This window comes from Mesoplodon densirostris, chromosome 2 (assembly GCF_025265405.1).
Source record: "Mesoplodon densirostris isolate mMesDen1 chromosome 2, mMesDen1 primary haplotype, whole genome shotgun sequence".
Lineage (NCBI taxonomy): Eukaryota > Metazoa > Chordata > Mammalia > Artiodactyla > Ziphiidae > Mesoplodon > Mesoplodon densirostris.
In genome coordinates, this window is record NC_082662.1 from 44293455 (window position 1) to 44315595 (window position 22141).

At 38.4% G+C, this 22141-nt stretch overlaps 1 protein-coding gene across 2 annotated transcripts in view; it reads right to left on the bottom strand.

The window, feature by feature from the left end:
- Positions 1 to 22141, bottom strand: part of EPS15 (epidermal growth factor receptor pathway substrate 15) — a 177464-nt gene that overhangs the window by 89013 nt on the left and 66310 nt on the right. For both annotated transcript variants that reach the window (XM_060089779.1, XM_060089780.1), the window contains exons 9-12: positions 15062 to 15151; positions 13957 to 14102; positions 11900 to 12056; positions 7359 to 7444 (exon numbers count right to left, since the gene is read on the bottom strand). In XM_060089779.1, the coding sequence (XP_059945762.1) occupies positions 7359 to 7444; positions 11900 to 12056; positions 13957 to 14102; positions 15062 to 15151 (479 nt within the window). The remainder of the gene's footprint in view (positions 1 to 7358; positions 7445 to 11899; positions 12057 to 13956; positions 14103 to 15061; positions 15152 to 22141) is intronic.

Consider the following 22141-nt stretch of genomic DNA (forward strand, 5'->3'; position numbering starts at 1 on the left):
CGATGCAGGGGACACGGGTTCGTGCCCCGATCCCGGAAGATCCCACATGCCGCGGAGCGGCTGGGCCCGCGAGCCATGGCCGTGGAGCCTGTGTGTCCGGAGCCTGTGCTCCGCAACGGGAGAGGCCACAGCAGTGAGAGGCCCGCGTACAGCAAAAAAAAAAAAAAAAAAAAAAAAGAAGTACATAGTCTAGTGAGATAGCCAAATAAAACAGACAATTATGCTATGACAAGTGTAAATTTAAAAACTATGTAAGATAGACTCTTAAATAAGATTTGATAGGTATGGGGGCTGGGAAGGGGAAGGCTTCCAGAGGAAATAACATCTAAGGTGAGATCTGAAGGATGAGGAGGAGTTGATCAGGCAAAGGAGATGAAGAGGTAGGAATGATTTCAAGAAACATCTCAAAAATAGAAGAATAAAAATGAGAATTTTTCAGGTTTCTAGCTTGAGTGACAATAAATGGTGATGTCACTGAGAAAGGGAAATAAAAGAGACAAGGATAGTGGTCAGGGGAAAATCAGGAAGTCAGGTCCTACTGAACATTCAGATGAAAACACTAGTTGGGCAATGAAAAATACAGGTGTTCAGCTCAGGTGAGAGATCCAGGTATTTGATAAGATTATTTAAAAACCATTGCTTTCCTTTAAGTTAAAAATATTATACTAATTTAATCTGATTTATATAATTAAATCCCTATATAACAAATGTTGAAGGAATCATATAAAAAATTTAAAGAGGGCTTCCCTGCTGGCGCAGTGGTTGAGAGTCCGCCTGCCGATGCAGGGGACACGGGTTCGTGCCCCGGTCCGGGAGGATCCCACATGCCGCAGAGCGGCTGGGCCCGTGAGCCATGGCCGCTGAGCCTGCGCGTCCGGAGCCTGTGCTCCGCAACGGGCGAGGCCACAACGGTGAGAGGCCCGCGTACCGCAAAAAAAAGAAAAAATTTAAAGAAACAAATGACAGAAAGTCATCCTGCCTCAAGCTCCCAATGTCCTATATTTTCAACTAGAAACAATTTGGTGAACTAGGGAAGAAAACAACATCTCATTTTCTGACTGATAACAAAGAACATTCTTTACCCAACCAACTCTTGAGGTTATATATAGTTTTTTTATATCTCCATTGATTTTCAATGCTCAGAACAAATTATTATTCTAACAAACATTCCTGGGGCTTCACTGGTGGCAGAGTGGTTAAGAATCCGCCTGTCAACGCAGGGGACACGGGTTCAAGCCCTGGTCCGGGAAGAGCCCACATGCCACGGAGCAACTAAGCCCGTGCACCACAACTACTGAGTCTGTGCTCTACAGCCCATGAGCCACAACTACTAAGCCCACATGTCACAACTACTGAAGCCTGTGAGCTTAGAGCCCGCACACCACAACGAAGAGTAGCCCCCGCTCACTGCAACTAGAGAAAGCCCGCATGCAGCAACGAAGACCCAACACAGCCAAAAGTAAACAAATAAAATAAAATAAACATTCCTTTATTCATTATGCTTTTCCGTGTTTTCCAAATTTTTTTTTTTTTTTTTTTTTTTTTTTTTTTTTTGGCGGTATGCGGGCCTCTCACTGTTGTGGCCTCCCCCGTTGCGGAGCACAGGCTCCGGACGCGCAGGCTCCGGACGCGCAGGCTCAGCGGCCATGGCTCACGGGCCCAGCCGCTCCGCGGCATATGGGATCCTCCCAGACCGGGGCACGAACCCGTATCCCCTGCATCGGCAGGCGGACTCTCAACCACTTGCGCCACCAGGGAGGCCCCCAAATTTTTATGAGTATGTATTATAACCATCACTGAGGGGGAAAAAGCAAATCTTGTAAAGCACCATATTCATTACATTCTCATTACAGTACCATATTATGTACATCGTTTATTTGCAGGTTTGATCCCTGGACTAAAATTAAATATCTTCATCTGAAAACCAAACAAATAAGAAGGAGCTAATCTTCTGTCAGATGACAATTTAGTAAAAGCCACAAACAAAATCTGTTTAAATTCTTCTTTCCTATTTTGTAGTTACACACGTCACTGCCTGATATATTAATAAAAGATTTAAAGGCTAAAGAGTAATACCATTGCACAGAAAAAATAGTCATTCACAGTAACAAAAGCCAAGGTTTATAATGTAATGTGTTAAAGACTTGGTGGTAGTGACTTAATACAACCATTTACAAAACTGAATTTTAACCACCATAATTTTAGCATGGGTAGATGAGCCTTATTATGACATTACTGAAGTTGACAGATAATGGAAGTTTGTCTACACTGTAGATCTCACCTAAAATAAAAGCCTAGGGAAAATATTTTCACAAGTGTCAAGTATAAACGTATTACACATTTATAAAATTTGACTACAATTTAAAACTTAATAAGGTTTTGAAGCACTATGATTTTCTTAATAAGACATCACAAAATGTTAGATTTTTTTTTTATGTGTTTAGCTGTAATTCACTATATAAGACTGCCACTAGTACAACTTAACATTATGGTAACTAGAAGTTAGTGAAAGCTCAGTTTATCAAAATTTAACTAATACAGTAAGTCCCTTACATACAAACAAGTTCCATTCTGAGAGCACATTCATAAGTCCAATTTGTTCGTTAAGACCAACAAAGTTAGCCTAGGTACCCAACTAACACAATCGGCTATATAGTACTTTACTGTAACAAGTTTATAATACTTTTCACACAAATAATACATAAAAAACAAAAAAAACCCACAAAAAATAAAGAAAACATTTTTAATCTTACAGTACAGTACCTTGAAAAGTACAGTAGTACAGTACAACAGCTGGCATACAGGGGCTGTTGGCAGTACCAGCTACATCACTGCTGCTTTTACACTTGCTTCCAGACATCCTGGGCTTGAAATAAAGATACTGTACTACTGTACTCTATAAGTACTGTAAAGTACACAAAAGCACAACCACTTGTAGAGGATGCACACACATGTCAATGTATGCCAGACACGTGAACTAACTTATGTGACTGGACATGTGAACACATGTTCACATCTTTGAAAGTTTGCAACTTGAAGGTTCGTATGTAGGGGACTTACTGTATTACAAGTGTTTGTATCGGCAAGAACATTTTAGGTACGATGCTCTACTTCCTATTAAACTCATTACAAAAACATTTCATAAGTAAAATAACTACTGTTGAAATCAAGCAAGCCCTGGAGTATGTGTCTATTTTCATAGGCTTGAGAGGCACAGATGACAAGTATTTTCAAATCTAGCTACTATTTTTTTTATTTTTTAAAATTAATTTATTAATTTATTTTTGGCTGTGTTGGGTCTTTGTTTCTGTGCGAGGGCTTTCTCTAGTTGCGGCAAGCAGGGCGCTCTTCATCGCGGTGTGCAGGCCTCTCACTATTGCGGCCTCTCTTGTTGCGGAGCACAGGCTCCAGACGCGCAGGCTCAGTAGTTGTGGCTCATGGGCCTAGTTGCTCCACGGCATGTGGGAACTTCCCAGACCAGGGCTGGAACCCATGTCCCCTGCATTGGCAGGCAGATTCTCAACCACTGCGCCACCAGGGAAGGCCCAAATCTAGCTACTATTAAATGCACATTTCTCATAAGGCAAGCAAAAATGCTAATGGACCGTTTATAGACCATATGAAATGAAGTCTATACACCATTATAGACTGAGTAATCAAATGTTTACTTTTTTTCAAACCAAAGTAAAAATGTTCTAAATCTTAATGAAAAGCTGTCTTATATAACAGAAAAAAATGTAGAACTAGAACTATACAACCAGGTTTGGGTGCCAGCCAGCACTTTTGCTGACCTGATGTATGACTTTGATTTTTTTCCCCCATGAGTAAAAAAGAAATTGGATTATGTAATCTCCAAGGGTTTGTTTTCATTTGTTTGCTTTTGATTCCAATACTAAAAGCTTTATGTAATAGGCAAAGGCCAATTTTTGAGCTGGAAACAGAATTTGGTAGAATTCAGAAGAAGGCAGATAAGTCAAAACTAAACAATCCCGTTTAAAAAGGTGCCCAGACTAAGGTTACAGAATGTCAAGACATACTGTTCAAATTGGCAGATGATACTAAGGGCGATCACTGAAATTACTATGGATTTGAAGCTATACTGCTTTCTATAGACATTTACTCTCAGAATTCATTCCTCCTTCTGGCAGAATTTTCATGTGGGGATACCCCCTCCTCCATGTGGTCTCAGCGGCAAACTAGCCACCCGCCCCCCCGCCCCCGCAGCCCAGGACAGAGCTCATGACAAATCAGCAAACAATACAACCTTGGCCACTGACTGTTTCATAAACCAGTCCAATCAGATTGAATTTTAGGATTTGTTCAGGAACCGCCACAAGAGAGTAACTCCACTAGATCTGAAATAATAGGTACATGAGACTCAGATGTGCAATAACCCCCTTGACAACATAACAGGAAAGCCTATCTGAGAATGGAACCATGCAGTGGAAGTGGAAACAAGAAATGGAGAGAGCAAGAGAACTGATTATATCATTTGAGCCCCAGTACGAAGCTATGCTTTAAGCCATCCCTACCTCTAGGAGGTCTTAGTTTCACAAGTAAATAAATTCACTCTCACTTAGTCTGGGTTGAGTTCTTTCTTGCAACTGAAAAAAATCATAATTAAGTTTCTCTACAATAATCTCAATGTAGTCTCATGGGTGAGGAAAGATCTTTCCCAAGTTCTTGCCATATAACCCAGCTAAATCATTTAATCCCCTTATGTCTCAATATCATCAACAAAATAAAGTATCAGCCATTGTCTGTTTTAAAGTGTTGTGAAGGTTAAAAAAAATGTTTGTGTAAGTAAAATGATATTTAAATCCAATGCCCTGTAGATGGAAAAATGGTCTCACTTTTTTAAAAGTAATTTTAGGAGGTCATTTTTACAATGAGTATTACTATAAAAAGTTTCTAGGGAACAAGGGAATTAGGAAATACCAATAGGACCTGCTGTATTTAGATTCAAATCTAATTGTATTCAAGTCTGTTTCTACACAGTACATGAGTATAAGAAAGAAAATCCAACTCCAGATCAAGCAGTCCTGAGATCAGGTATTAGTTCTATTGATACAGGTTTGTATGACTTTGGGTAAAATAACCTGTCTAAGCATCTTAACTCCATACCTATAAAACAGAACAGTAATATCTATCTCAAGTTACAAGGTTTTTGTGAGGATCAAATGAGATAACAAGTTATGAAAGCTCTTGGCATGGTGTCTGCATTTAACATTCCTTCCATACAATGTATTAAATAATAATTTTTTCCTATTGTTATTCAAGTGTCTGAAGTTGGAGGAAAACTGTATTTCAGGGGAAAGGGAGGGGCAAATTAGGAGTTTGGGACTAACATATACACACTACTCTATTTAAAATAGATAACCAACAAGCACCTACTATATAGCACAGGGAACTACACTCAATATTTTGTAATAACCTATAAGGGAAAAGAATCTGAAAAAGAATAGGTATATATATGTATAACTGAACCACTTTGCTGTACACCTGAAACTGACACATTGTAAATCAACTATACTTCAACAAAAATAAATTTTAAAAAAACTTCAAAAAGAAAACTGTACTCCATTCATTCCAAGATATATTGATACCTATTTCACTGTCCAAAATCAAATAGTACCTTATAGCTGCTGGAATGCCATTGTTTATTTGGCAGTGGTTTTTTCTTTTTTCAGTGCTACATAATAGTGCATCCTGCAGTTAAAGGTTGCCTTAGATTTATGTTTTAATTTTTTAACACATTATTGGAGTATAATTGCTATATAATGGTGTGTTTGTGCGTTATAACAAAGTGAATCAGCCATACATATACATATATTCCCATATATGTATTCTCCTCCCCCTTGTGTCTCCCTCCTACCCTCCCTATCCCACACCTCTAGGTGGTCACAATGCACTGAGCTGATCTCCCTGTGGCTGCTTCCCACTAGCTATCTATTTTACATTTAGTAGTGTATATATGTCCATGCCACTCTCTCACTTCGTCCCAGCTTACCCTTCCCCCTCCCCGTGTCCTCAAGTACATTCTCTATGTCTGCGTCTTTATTCCTGTACTGCTGGTAAGTTCTTCAGAACCCCTTTTTTTTTTTTAGATTCCATATATGTGTGTTAGCATACGGTATTTGTTTTTCTCTTTCTGACTTACTTCACTTTGTATGACAGACTCTAGGTCCACCCACCTCACTACAAATAACTCAATTTTGTTCCTTTTCATGGCTGAGTAATATTCCATTGTATCTATGTGCCACATCTTCTTTATCCATTCATCTGTCAAAGGACATTTAGTTTGTTTCCATGTCCTGGGTATTGTAAACTGTGCTGCAGTAAACATTGTGGTACATGTCTCTTTCTGAATTATGGTTTTCTCAGGGTATATGCCCAGTAGCGGGATTGCTGGGTCATGTGGTAGTTCTATTTTTAGTTTTTTAAGGAGCCTCCGTATTGTTCTCCATAGTGGTTGTATCAATTTACACTCCTACCAACAGTGCAGGAGGGTTCCCTTTTCTCCACACCCTTTCCAGCATTTACTGTTTCTAGACTTTTTGATAATGGTCATTCTGACTAGTGTTAGGTGATAACCTCATTGTAGTTTTTATTTGCATTTCTCTAATAATTAGTGATGTTGAGCATCTTTTCATGTGCCTCTTGGCCATCTGTATGTCTTCTTCGGTGAAATGCCTATTTAGGTCTTCTGCCCATTTTTTAATTGTATTGTTTGTTTCTTTGATATTGAGCTCCATGAGCTGTTTGTATATATCAGAAATTAATCCTTTGTCTGTTGCTTCGTTTGCAAATATTTTCTCCCATTCTGAGGGTTGTCTTTTTGTCTTGTTTATGGTTTCCTTTGCTGTGCAAAAGGTTTTAAGTTTCATTAGGTCCCATTTGTTTATTTTCATTACTCTAAGAGGTAGGTCAAAAAAGATCTTGCTGTGGTTTATGTCAGAGAGTTTTTCCTATGTTTTCCTCTATGAGTTTTATAGTGTCTGGTCTTACATTTAGGTCTTTAATCCATTTGGAGTTTATTTTTGTGTATGGTGTTAGGCAGTGTTCTAATCTCATTCTTTTACATGTAGCTGTCCAGTTTTCCCAGCACCATTTACTGAAGAGGCTGTCTTTTCTCCATTGTATGTTCTTGCTTCCTGTGTCATAAATTAGGTGACCATATATGCATGGGTTTATCTCTGGGCTTTCTATTTGCCTTAGATTTAATAAGGTACACCAATTCCCATTTTAAGAACCATAGTACTTAACCAAATAAAGTAGTACTTACCCAAGATATACGTTAGAAACAGAAAAGAGTGTGTGCATATTTATATAATCAGGTATAATTTTACTTTACATACCTCTGTAGGTCAACTATTTCATTGTTAAGGGTATCTAGCTCCTTAATAGCAGAGAAATCTGTGACAGGACTTGATCCTATGATGTTCTAAAAACAAAGAGTTCACAATTATAACATTATTACTATAAAATTGCATGTGGCAAAGCATTAAAAATGTTTAAAAGCACTATATGGATACATATTTTATGGTATTACTAACACTTTTAATTCACTTAAGAAAACCCTATCTAGTGCAATTTTACACACACACACACACACACAGGCGGTTATATACTAAGACATTTTCCCTTAAACTCTCTAAAAGCTGTTGTTCTATAATATATACCACCACTAGAGATCCCAATGTCTTCACCGCATGATCTTAGCCTGTCTAGAATGTTGCAGTAAAGCAGATATCAGATTTATAAACTAATTCCTCCACTGAAGCATAAATTTCTTGGGGAGGTGAATTGTGATTTATTTGTATTAAATAAATGGTGGTTGATTTTATTTAATTCAACAAGTATTTACTTTTATTAAATACTTTCAGTGTCTACTTAAAGTAAAACCAACCGCTCAGCATGTTCCATACTAAATATTAGTATCACCATACATGAAACTGTCTTATATGACATCCTTTACATATGGTTTTCTTTCAATAATGGAGGTGTCAAAATTAGTCTCTGAATGGTATTTGTGTTTAGAAAACCTAGCTGGGTTTATTCTGGGCTCTGCTGTTTTACTAGCTGCATGATCTTCACTGCAAAACAGGGAAATAATCTCTGCCCTGCCCACTTTAAAAATTAAATAAATATTGCATATGAAGTCCCTCTACAAACTTTATGATATTTTATAAATGTAAGCTATTATTATACTTAACTTCCTCAACAGAATATGCTCTTGAAAGTTGGAAAGGCTCCCAATGACTTGCTTCCACCCTGGCTCAGTCCCCTTTGTGAACCATTTTTGATGCTTTATATAGATTTTATATAGATGGCTGAAGTCAAGGCAAAAAAATAACTGCTCCTTCAAACATTTGACTTACACCCAATGCTACAACCAAACTGACAAATAACAGGATGATCATCATTAGGAAATGTTAAAACTGAGGCCTAAACATGTAAAACTAAGATATATTGAGGACCTTATTAGCAGAACATAAAACTTAGTATTATACTTATGTTGCTGTGAACTTAAGGTATGTCACCAACTTGCACAACAGAAGAAGAAACCTAAAAGTTCACAGTATCCTATCTGTTCACATTTATATAATGGTTTACAAATTTACTAAGTGCTAATCTGAAAACTGGTCTGTAGGTAGGGCAGATATTATTATTAACCCCATTTTAGAGCTAAGGAAACGTATTAAATGACTTGCTTAAAGTTGAACCCAGCTAGCTAATAGGCGATATTGATCAGGAGACTTCTAATCAAATTCAAGTGTTATTTCACATTATGCCCCTTGGCACCTGCACGTTAAGATCATTTAGGTAAATGAAACCATTACCCTAAAAGCCAACTTGATAAACAGGTACATCAGTAAAATGTGGCAAATAATTCCTTCTATATTTCTTTATGCTATACTGCATAACCATCCTCATATGTTTTGTTTTGTTTTGACTATCAATACCAAACCTCATCCATTAGGATTCAATTAATGCTATTCTCAACTTTATATTAATTACAGATTTGTACCAAATATGCCTCTTAGTATGTTTTTTTTTTTTTTTTTTTTGCTGTACGCGGGCCTCTCACTGCTGTGGCCTCTCCCGTTGCGGAGCACAGGCTCCGGACACACAGGCTCCGCGGCCATGGCTCGCAGGCCCAGCCGCTCCGCGGCATGTGGGATCTTCCGGGATCGGGGCACGAACCCGTGTCCCCTGCATCGGCAGGCGGACTCTCAACCACTGCGCCACCAGGGAAGCCCCTCTTAGTATGTTTTACTATTATGTATTTCACTGACACAGACCCATATCATTATAAAAAGTCAGAAATTTTAAAGTGGGCTTCTGAATGTGACAAGTATTTACTAGGATTTTAACTCTGCCCAAACTTGACTTATGAGCTAATTAAGCCTGGCCAGACAATTTGAAAGGCGAACAAAATGAAAAATTAGCACTTAGTCTCACTTTTATCACCAAGAGTAACTTACATCACATAAGTGCTACTGAGAAATTTGCTGTCAGAGGTGCAAGCAAACCAAGAAACTCAGGACTCCCATACCTGTTCTGTCACTCTAACTCAAAAAAAGTGACTCACATTTGACAGTCTTTCACTATTGAAAATATCATCAAATAAGAAGAGTGAGACAAATAAGTTTCACTTCAAACAAGTTATAAGGTAATACCATAGATGACTCCAGAATGAAGATTAGTGTACTTAGTTGGTACTGGTAAGTGTACTTGTGTCCCACTCAATTGCTGACACAAAAATTAAACTCCTGCTCTAGAGCAATAAAATAACATGCAATCAGGAAGCACAGAAAAAGTTCGGCTAACAGTATATAAAGTATAAGAAGGGCATATGAAGAAAAATGTACCATGTCCCCTTCTTGCAAAATATTTTCTCTCACCCTGTTTTGTGTATTACACAAAAATTCCACTTCGGTGATTTTAAGTGGATCAGAGAGCTTAGGGAAGGCAAGTTAAAATGCACACAAGGACCAAGTGACAGACATGTGACAGAAGCATGCTGTTTAGGTATTTTCTCTGCATTAACTTTGAGGCATAAACAACCTCTAATTTCAAAATGTATCTTGTAAACCAAAAACCGTAATGCTAAAAAAGGCATAAAGTAAAGCTCTAACCTTGAGAGAGTAGAGTTAAGAAACTGACAGTACAAGAAAGGCGAAAAGCAGAGTGCTGCAGAATGGAAAAAATAGTCCAAACTAGAAAAAACACAGAAAGGAAAGCAACATTCAAAAAAGGATTAGTCAAAGCTGCTAAAAAATGCAGTTCCAAAAAAATTAGATTATAAAGAGAAAAGAGATTATTTGAAAGACAAAACAAATGCAAATTTTAATTTTTAAGGTTAAAATTTTTGGTTATAGATAAGACAACAGTGATAAAATCCCATTTTAATGAATAATACTGATATCTGACATGGACAAAAGTATCTATGCTCTAGTGAATGGACTTCAGTAAATCTACTTAATTGAAAATTCTGTATAGCAGATGCAACTCAAAGTGCCTACTAATGTTATAGAGACTTCAATGAACAAACAATTTGCTTCAGAAAGTTCTGCTGTATGTGTATTTTGTGTTGGTGGGAGACCCAGTTGGTATAAAATGAAGGCAGCAAGGAAAAAAAGCAGTCTACATAAGTGAAAGAAGATGAAAACAACATAGCATTCCATAACTGAGATACAGTTAGAGCAGGGGGCATAAATACAAATTTGTAACCTCTATCTTTCTGGGTGGCATCACTTTTAGCCTTCTCTACAACTTAGGGAACCCATGTCCTACATTAAAATAAATCTCAGAAATTCACAAAATGCTCCCCCCAAAACACTCACAAAGTAGATAAAATCAAGTAGTTACTTAATGTGAAAATACAAATAAAAACTCTTATATGTAACTTCTATACTTAGTGGCTATAAATTTCCATTTAGTTAACTCAGGAAAAAAATCCAATTTTGACTGTTACTAGATTTGTTAAAATGGGATTTTTTTAACTTATGTGACAAAATTAATGCAAGACATTCTACTGACATTTTAAAGAGAACTCTCCTATACCAAATATGTGACAACTCCTATATATGTAACTGAAGAATCACCACATCCATGGTTACTTTGTAGGTCACAAGATACTTAAAGACACAAAGTATGGAGGGCAAACAGCCACTAGAGCATGCAAGTCCTTTTAAAGCTCTATTATAAGGCCAAGATATTATAAACCACAATATTAGGAAGGGTTTCTAGATGAGAAGAGAAAAATCAAGGTACAGCATTACTGAAACATGTAGTTTTGAAAATTCCCACTGCTGGCCAGAACCAGAAGTAGCTAAAACCTGTTTCTAGCTGTTCAGATATGAAATTCGGTTGTATGCTCAGGAATAGAGGGTCATCTATATGGCAAAAACCACACAGACTTTTCCTCAACAAGTTTTTCTTTTCTTTTTCTTTTTATGTAAAATTGACAACAAGCAATCATAATCTCCTAGATTTTGTTTTCAAATCTGTATTGTTTTCCCCAAGAGTGAATTATCAAATGAAATGCAATGATTTAATTCTTATAGGTTTCATTTAAAATTTACACTCTAATCATAAAAATTAATTCACAAATCCATGGGGGAAAAACAAGACCACATTTTCCAGTTTTAAGACTGGAAAGTATGGTTGTCATATGTGTAATGAATGGTGGGATAAATGAGCTGTAGCCCAAGGATATCATACAAGGTTTTCCAACATATTTATAGGCACAAATTAAACTGCAAACAGTATACTGCTCTGTTTCTAGCCAGATACATTTTCTCCACTATTCCATACAAATCGATTCTGTCACCTGACATAGAATTTGTTCTTTTCTGTTAATGCATTAAGGTTCTCTTTTAAGTTGTCTTACCTTTTGTAAAGTGGCCCTATCTGATGGTGGAATCATCTCAGGAGTAAGAATGTGAGGAGGATCAATGCCCTTTATTAACTTTTGATTGATTAAGTGGAAAGCCAAGGCAAACTGATCTTTTGAAAGCTTCCCACAGTCCTTTGTGTCACATAACGCCCTGTACAAATAAACAAAATGAACAGCATGTAAATGTCACAATTACCATTCTAAAAATCCAGGGGAAAATTAATATGACTATGTAGCTTTGAAATAATCACCAGTTGAATTAAAAAATAAAGTCATACCAACTTATGGCTAGCCAAAAACTCACTGAAATGTTAGAAGAGAGATATTGGCTAAAATGGTAAGATAAAGAGACTATTCACCTTGGTGCTGAGCAGGGTCCTCTAATTTGGGTTTGCTCTGTGCTTTCTTACCAATTTCCAGAACCCCTACGGAGTAAAAGCTGTGGTGGGCCAAAGAATTCCAACATTCTCTACTCCCAACATTTTCAACATTAAAACATGTTAAAGGGCTTCCCTGGTGGCGCAGTGGTTGAGAGTCCGCCTGCCGATGCAGGGGACATGGGTTTGTGCCCCGGTCTGGGAGGATCCCACATGCCACAGAGCGGCTGGGCCTGTGAGCCATGGCCGCTGAGCCTGTGCGTCCGGAGCCTGTGCTCCGCAACGGGAGAGGCCACAGCAGTGAGAGGCCCGCGTACCGCAAAAAAAAAAAAAAAAAAAAACCATGTTAAAAATGAAAGCTAAGTTTCAATAAATTTGGTTCATTAGTGGCATTAGAATGATTCTAAAACAAGCAAAATACTCCATGTCGGCTTGTTTCCTACAACTTTTGAAGTAGGAGGATGTTCAGGATCACCGTCAAAGAAAAATAACAGCTGCAAATGGAGATCACGTGTGGAGAGAAGGCAGCAATCTGGAAACCTTTACAAAAATCACTTGAAGAGAAACAGCAAATGTTTTATTCTATTTGCTTCCCTCCCGCCTTTTTTTTTTTTTAAGGTCAGCTTTCTAAAGTCCTGATCTGTTTGATTCATCGAAAACCAATGTGGCCTGATGAAAAGACTATGGGCTACGGTGTCAAAGAAACCTTAAATTCCAGCTTTTCTACTTATTTCTTCTTGTGACATTGGCCATATTTAACCTCTCCAAGCCTTAGTTTCTTCATCTATAAAGTGGAGATTACACCTATCTTGCAAGGTTACTGTGAGAATTAAAGACAAAGTACATCTAAAGTCTGGGCATAATGGCAAACCCATGACAGCTGCCATTTATTCAGCATAGTGCCTAACCTACGCACTTGAAAGTCTGGGCATAATGGCAAGCCCATGACAGCAGCCATTTATTCAGCATAGTGCCTAGCCTAGACACTTGAAAGTGGCAGCTATCACTAGTTACATATATTTAATCTTTCCCCGTCTTGGGTTCTTGTTCCTTTTAAGGCAGATCTCCTGTCCTTTGTCCTTTTCTAAGTTCCTCTTTGCAACTATATGGTTCCACTTCTGATGTTTGCTGCCCCTTGAAAACCTCATGATAACTAACCTCGGTATAGTCAGGTGGATTGGCAGCAGGAACACTATAAAAAGCATTTTCATTATATTATCTCATTTAATGTGAAATTCACTAGACACACTAAAATTTGTCATTTTTTAAGGACCAAGTGTATAGTTCCCACGTAAAGGTATAAAAGTATACATATACCCTATAGAAAGAATTATACAAGTATACCTTGAAGATTCTGGGTTTTATATTGTTTAAATTTCAGAATTTTGGATTCTCCCTTAAAAACTGAAGTTTAATTAGTTGATATAAACCAATGCTGGATTTTAACATTCTAATAACCATTAACTGACACCGTCAATCTAATAAAACTATAGGTAACCCATTCTCAAGCTTTTGTCCACTATCCAGAAGAAATCATCAGACTTAAATTTTTCTCTACAAAGAATTCTAAACAAAAACTGTCCTACTTACAAATGCCTAAAAATAAGAATCTACAAAACTAGAGTTGATACAAAACCATATTTGTTTTTAAAATCAACTTAAATAAAGTCTTACCAAATATGGGCTAGTAAGGCAGAAGGTAAACCTGTCTTCAGGAAGATTTCACGGACTTCCAATCCAGACACAAATCCATCCATATCTTTATCAGTTTTCAAGAAGATTTCATCGTATTTAGCTTTTTCTGCAGGGGATACAACCCACTACAGGAAAAAAAAAAAATATATATAGTATTTCCACCAAAATGAAACAAACTTTGAAGTGTCCCTTTTTCAGCCCATGCCAGTAAGTTTCACAAATTCTGTGCAATTCTACCCCACTAACTATAGCAACGGTGTGTCACTTCCATCACACCCCAATTGAAATGCTGTGATGAAGAGAAAACTACAGAATAAAAATATAGGTTAGCTATAGGGACTATAGTTAAAGATGCCCATTTTACTTTTTTTAAGTAATGAGTAAATTCAAGCACAGTTAACTCTTGACTTATGAATGACTACATTAAGACACGTAATTAGGAGAGTCTACATAAACAAAAGATTCAGATAATTCTAAATCTCCATTTTTTTATAGTTTCATTCCCCGTTCTTAACTGTAGCCAAACTGGCTGATCTGCATATTCTGTCATTATTTTCCTTTACTCAACCTAACAAGAAGCAGGTTGTAGGGAAAAAAAAAGGCCTTGAACAACCCCAAATTGAAAAATTTGATCCCAAAGAATCAAGAGTTAACTAGAGATTAAACAAACAAAACATCTATTAACTTTGCCAGGGCAAGCATGCCAGATTAACATGGAGTATCTTCTTTCACCAACTTTAATTCCAGGTAGGTCAAGGCAAAGCCAATGAAACATCCATATGACCTAAGTAAGGCCAAATGCAGGACAGGATTATCTGTCTTCTCTAGGACATCACATTATATAGGTTCAACCAGAGGGAGCTCTGAATTTTTGATCCCTTTGATTGCTCCTTCTATCTTCATCAAGCAATCAACTTAAATGCCATGCATTTTGTTTTTTTAAAAAAGTCCTTTAACACTGATAAATCTATACCTGTCTTAACAGTGCTTTGGTAGGTAAAATGCCTACAGGTGGTAAGGAGTGGTAAGGTTCCTTGGCTGATGTTGAAGAGGGGATCAACCGCACAGAGCCTGATATACTGACCGTTTTCCTCTTAGAAGGTGGCACCAAGGCTGGAGGCAAGGACACTGGCACAGGTTCTTTCTCCAATGCGCAGTATACCAAAAACATGGCCTTCAAAACAGATGAACCAGGGTCATATATATTAAAATCATTTAAAAACATCCACCCACGAACTGATTATTGTTCAACAAAAAAGCATCTTCAAGCTGCCTCAAATCCTTTTATTAAGAAATTAGGCTGGGAAGGAAAGAAAGAGGAAAAGAGGGAGAGATGAAAGGAAGGACGGAGAAAAGGAAATAAATCAAAACTAAGCAACTTTTAGGGAGATATCCCAAGCAGTAAAAACTTAGACACACACCCTTCAAGTAAAGGTCTTGTAATGTCAAAAGAAAACATCCTGGGAAAAAAAATATTTGCAAAGAAAGAATTAACTTCCCTAATATATAAAGAATACTTAGATATTAACAGAAAAAAACCCACAAAATCCAGTAGGAAAATGGGCTAAGAGTATTAACAGATACTTTACAGAAAAGTATATATCACAAATGGCCCATCCTTTAACTTATAAAAATATGCTCACTTTCACTCCCAAGAAAATGGCAAGTTAAAACTACATGAAAATACCATTTTCCTTCTAATGGAAAAAGTCCAAAGTTTCATAACACAATTTGTCAGCTAGACTGGGCAAACAGGCACTCTCGTACATTGCTAGTGAGAGCTCAAACTGGTACCAAGACTACTGAAGGGTATTCTGGTAACATCTACCAAATTATTTATTTCCCTTTTGGCTCAGCAATCTGACATCTGGGAGTCTATCCTCAGATATCCTCTACCTGCCTGCATAGGAAATGCTGTATGAAATAGGTTTTTAATTATAGAATTGTTTGTATCGGCACACAAGTGCTCATCAGCAAAGACTGTTTAAAAAACTATGGTATACCCGTACAATGAAATACTATCAAACAAACCAACCCCCCACCCGCCCAAGAAAAAGCAAATCCATGGGAAATATTCTGTATCTTAACTGCGGCAGTACCTTCACAGATATATACAATTGTCAAGACTCATCAAATTATATACTTAAATTGAATGCAGTTCATTGTATGTAAAGTAGTCCTTAATAAAGCTGACCAGAAAAAGAATCATGGAGCCCTCTGTGTGAAAAGATATCCAAGATACTATGTTAACATGAAAAAAGTATAGCAGTGATCAGTGTGTATGTATAATAGTAGTGTGTAACCTTTATGGTAAGGGGATAATAATTATTCATATTTGTTTCTGTTTCCATTAAGAAATTCTAGGAGGATAAACAAGAAAGGAAGGATAAATAAGAATATATAGAGTAGGTTTAAATGGAGCAGTTGAGGGCAAGGATGGGACTGACATTTTTTTCCACTGAATATCTTCTTATATTGTACTGATTTCTGAACCATGAGAATGTATCACCTATTAAAATTATTTTTAATTATTAAATACAAAAACCCCCACATACTTTCTATTTCCAAAAGCTTGAAACTCCAGAAAGAAAACAATCCGGCTAGCACATACTTTTAACCAAATTCACAATATATGTAATATTATTAGCTTGGCACTGAGCTAAAAGAAGTGACTAACATGCACATTAAAGGTCAGCATTCCTCTTGCTACAGATGGGAGTCATTTCCTGGAAAAGTGGTCACTTGAAGCAAAAAAGCTATGTCAGCCATCTGCTGCCAACAGACAACACAGTTTTTCAAAGTTAAAAAAATATATTACTAAGTTCATGTTGCCTTGAAAATAATTTTCCGGACAAAACTGAAGTCAAAAATTTTTTCACCAAGTAAAATAGAAAAAGTGAACAGTATATGGTTGAATTATGATTTTGTTTGTTTTCTTATTATATTGTACTTTATCCTAATCAAAGCATGTCATTGAAACAAATACAGCAGCTAAATCAAATGATGTACAATGCTTGAAACCTGGCCAGCAACTAGTTTTTAAACTGAAATGTACTATGTACTAGCAAATGCATTTGCACAGCTAGAGATAGACACTTAAGTAAGAAGCATTTCATATATCTTTTTGATGATTTCAAGGTAAATGCATCAAAAATAAACCTAAGTTTACTCATGGATAGAGACAGCAGGGAAAGAGGGGACTAGTTTCACTGTTGCAGTCAATTACCACTAGCTGTTCTCTTTCTTTGATTTTTTTTTTCATCCTCTATGCTTTTAGGGAGTATTTCTCAAATTTCTGGCCATTAGAATCACCTGGAGGGCTTGTTAAAACACGGGGTTTTGCTTTTGTTTTTGTTTTGCGGTACGCGGGCCTCTCACTGTTGTGGCCTCTCCCGTTGCGGAGCACAGGCTCCGGACGTGCAGGCTCAGCGGCCATGGCTCACGGGCCCAGCCGCTCTGCAGCATGTGGGATCCTCCCGGACCGGGGCACGAACCCGTGTCCCTTGCATTGGCAGGCGGACTCTCAACCACTGCACCACCAGGGAAGCACAACGACACAACCCCAGAGATTCTTTTTCAGTTGGTTTGAGGTACGGCCTGAGAATTTGCATTTCTAATAAGTTAACTGGTGATGTTGACGTTGTTTATGGGAGACCATACTTTGAGAACCAGTATTTTAGGAGTTTCCTAAGGAGTTTTGTTTGCTCGTTGGTCTACTCAATCAGTTGAACTCCCAGTTTTAATTTCTAATAATAGCAAACTAGGATTAAAGTATCAGATGTTTGTTGTGTTTTCCAAGTAATACAGGTTTCCTTCATCAATTTAGTTCAACAAAACATTTACTGAAAAATTTCTAGCCAGCAGACACTGTGCTAGGCATTACAAATACAGAAGTGATCTCTCATTTTTACAACCCAACAGAAGCAGCAGCAAACACGTAAAAAGTTAATTTCAGTGCAATGTGAACATGTTGAGAAAGAGAGAGAAAGAAAGAGAGATGTGTAATAAATCTCCAAGTGCCAAAAACTCTTCACATAATGAGGATCCAACAAATGCTACTGACAAAAATTGAGACCACTTTCAGTCTAAGAACTTACCTGACAGAAAAATTTAAGACTTAGTAAGAATGTAAAAACCAACAGATAGATAGGAAGACAGAATACAAGGTAAAAGGAGCATGAGTCTACCTCTCCAAAGAGTAGAGAAGGATAAGAGGGAAACTATAGTGAAGAAACCTGGTGAACACCACCTTAACCAAGTGATGAAGGTTAACATCACCAGTGAAGGCATGTGGACATCATGTAACCCCCCACCCCTGATAAATGTGACGAGAAAGATATTCTACATCTGTGGTACTCTTTCCAAAAACCCATATCCCCAGTCTAATCATGAGAAAAACATCAGACATACCCAGCTAGTACTCCTAGACAATGTCAAATTAAATTAAAAAAAAAAACTATCATAGACTAGAGAGACTAAGTAGACATAGCAATTAAATATAGTGTGGTAGCCTACAAGGGATCCTGGGACATAAAGGAAACACTGGTGAAATGCATATAAAGCCTAGAGTTCAATTAACAGTAATGTACCAATGTTGGTTTTAGTTTTGACATATGTACCATGGCAATGTAATATGTTAATAGTAGGGGAAGTGGGGTGAGGGGTACTGAGGAAATCTCTGTACTCTATCTGCAACTTTTCTGTAAATTTAAAACCATTCCAAAGTTTAAAGTTTATTTTTTAAAAAACAAATTAACAAAAAACCAAAAACAGCATGATTGGGACCTCCCTGGTGGCGCAGTGGTTAAGAATCCACCTGCTAATGCAGGGGACATGAGTTCGATCCCTGGTCCGGAAAGATCCCACATGCCATGGAGCAACTAAGCCTGTGCGCCACAACTACTGAGGCTGTGCTCTACAACCTGCTAGCCACAACTACAAAGCCCACACACCGCAACTACTGAAGCCTACGCACCTCTAGGGCTCGCGTGCTACAACCACTGAAGCCTGCGCGCCTAAAGCCTGTGCTCCGTAACAAGAGAAGCCACTGCAATGAGAAGCCCGTGCACCACAACAAAGGGTAGCCCCCGCTCTCGGCAACTAGAGAAAAGCCCACATGCAGCAACAAAGACCCAAGGCGGCAAAAAAAAAAAAAAAAAAAAAAAAGCAGCATGATCTAGAAGGCCCAGGCTCAGCCCTGGCTCTGCCACTAACTGATCTGCTTAGAGGAGCTAATTTACAGAATCTTGTCCAACTCTAAAAATCTATGAAAAAGCATAAGCATAAGCTCATTTACCAAATAGTAAATTACTAGATTTAGGGGTCTTCCCTTTAAGTTTGAAAGCCATGGTTTCCGGCTCAATAAAACAAAGAACTATTTCATAGAATAGGACTGCATACTGGTGGAACTCATCCCAACAAAGGAAACAATAAACTTTAACATGATTATTAGTCACTTCCCTTGGTTCAATACCAATACCATAATTTTACATACATTTTGAGTTTTCAAACAAATACCAGAGAGGAAAACTTGGCCCATTTGCAAAATGTCCCCTTAATGCCCTGTCAGAGACTCTCTCCTAACCTAAGTCAGAAGTAAAACTCAGGAAGATGTATTTCCAATATCCTTATTCTCTAATCATAGAATTCATCAATGAGCAAATAGAATACCAATAATAGTCACAGACATTTAAAAAAAATCAACATTCAAGGATACAGAAATTATTTTTTAAATCTACTTTATTTTTGTGTGTATACATACACACGCATATGCCCCTCTCAAAAGTCATTTTATGAACTACAGAAGTGATTCCTGAAAGTAAGTCTTCAAAAGTCATTTTAGTTGTGGCCAGAACACCCAAGGCACGCTAAGGCCTGACCTTTACAAATTCAGTTAAAAAAAAAAAAAAAAACCTCCAAGATATTCTAGATTCTGGATTTTTAATTAAACCACTAGGTTTCAGAGAATATAAAAAAGTATTTACATTTGAAAAGAAATAAGGACCGTTCATTAAAGGTTCACAAGGCAAGAGAAGTTATACAAGTTAGAATATCTCACTAACTTCATTTATTCCAATTAAAAAAGTAAACCGACCAAATATCCCATCTACGCTATAAAAGGAAAGAAAGAATTTGGTTTGATTAAGAATTTTTAAAGATAAGTCTTGAACATAAAGACTCAGGTTCAACCAAGTTTGGGTTCACTAGTGAAATAAGAAGTTATTCTTTTTAAAAATCCATATTGTAATTCAAGAAACCAAATTAGAATTTCTCATTAACTTCATTTTTATTTATTCCCATTCAAAAAATAAACATACACTTTGGCTTTGGGACAAATGCCTGCATGTGGCCACATGTGCAGGAGAAAAGAGCTCCTGTATGCGCCCCAACATCTAAGGAGGGCCATGCTGACTTTTATCCAGGATGTTTTTTTCTTAAATAGCAGCACAGAGCCTTCCTTTTTCTGAATGCTCCCACATGGTTTACTCTCTACTTTCTCAGGGTTTACCAAAGATGACTGTATACAAGCTGCATTAACAAGACCTGGTAACAGGGCTCTTGGGACCTCTGTGCTGTTCCTGCTGGGGCGCCCAGTGAGGAAAACAAGACAAGATGGTGGAGTAGAAGACCTTGAGCTCACTCCTCCCACAAGAACACCAAAATCACAACTAACTGCTGAACAATCATCAATAAAAAAGACTGGAACCTACCAAAAAAAGATATGCTACATCCAAAGACAAAGAGGAAATCACAGGGCCTCCCTGGTGGCGCAAGTGGTTGAGAGTCCGCCTGCCGATGCAGGGGATACGGGTTCGTGCCCCGGTCTGGGAGGATCCCATATGCCGCGGAGCGGCTTGGCCCGTGAGCCATGGCCGCTGAGCCTGCGCGTCCGGAGCCTGCGCGTCCAGAGCCTGTGCTCCGCAACGGGGGAGGCCACAACAGTGAGAGGCCCGCATACCGAAAAATAACAAAAACAAAAACAAAAAAAAAGAGGAAATCACAGCAAGATGGTAGGAGGGGCACACCTGCGATATAATCAAATCCCATACCCCCTAGGTGGGTGACCCACAAACTGGAGATAATTATATCACAGAAGTTCTCCTACAGGAGAGTTCTGAGCCCCGCAAGAGGCTCCCCAGCCTGGGGGTCTGGCATCGGGAGGAGGAGCCCCCAGAGCACTTGGCTTTGAAGGTCAGCGGGTCTTGATCGCAGGAATTCCATAGGACTGGGGGAAACAGAAACTTCACTCTTGATGGATGCACACAAGGTCTTATTACCAGGAACCAAGGCAAATGCAGTGAATTCATAGGAGCCTAGGCCAGACCTACCTGTTGGTCTTGGATGGTCTCGTGCAAAGGTGGGTGGTGGCTGTGACTCTCTTGGGACATCAAAGCTGGTGGCGAACATACCCAGGAGTGAAGGCTGACATCTTACTTGGGACATTAACACCAAGACCTGGCCTCACCCAACAGCCGATAGGTTCCAGTGCTGGGATGCCTCAGGCCAAACAACCAACGGGGCAGGAACACAGTCCCACCCATCAACAGACAGGCTGCCTAAAGACTTCCTGAGACCACAGCCACCTCCAGACACACCCCTTGACATGGCCCTGCCCACCAGAGGGCCAATCCAGACACGCCCCTTGACATGGCCCTGCCCACCAGAGGGCCAAGATTCAACTCCACCCACCAGCGGGCAGGGATGTGCCCCTCCCATAAGGAAGCTAGAGCAGCCTCACCCACCAGCGGGCAGACACCAGAAGCAAGAAATATACAGTCCAGTGCCTGTGGAACTCAGCCTGCAAACGAAGGTCAGAACCTACCCTGGGACCAGCTGGTCCCTGGTCATTGGGTGATGAGGGGGGGCTGTACTGCTGGGACACATAGGACCTCCCCTATAGAGGGCCATTTCTCCAAGGTCAAGATGTATAACTAACCTTCCACATACATAAAAATACAAATAGAACCTTAGACAAAATGAGATGACAGAGGAATATGTTCCAGACAAAGGAACAAGATAAAACCCCAGAAAAACAACTAAGTGACGTGGAGATAGGCAATCTACCCAAGAAAGAGTTCAGAGCAATGATCGTAAAGATGATCCAAGAACTTAGGAAAAGAATGCATGCACAAAGTGAGAAGTTAAAAGAAGTTTTCAACAAAGA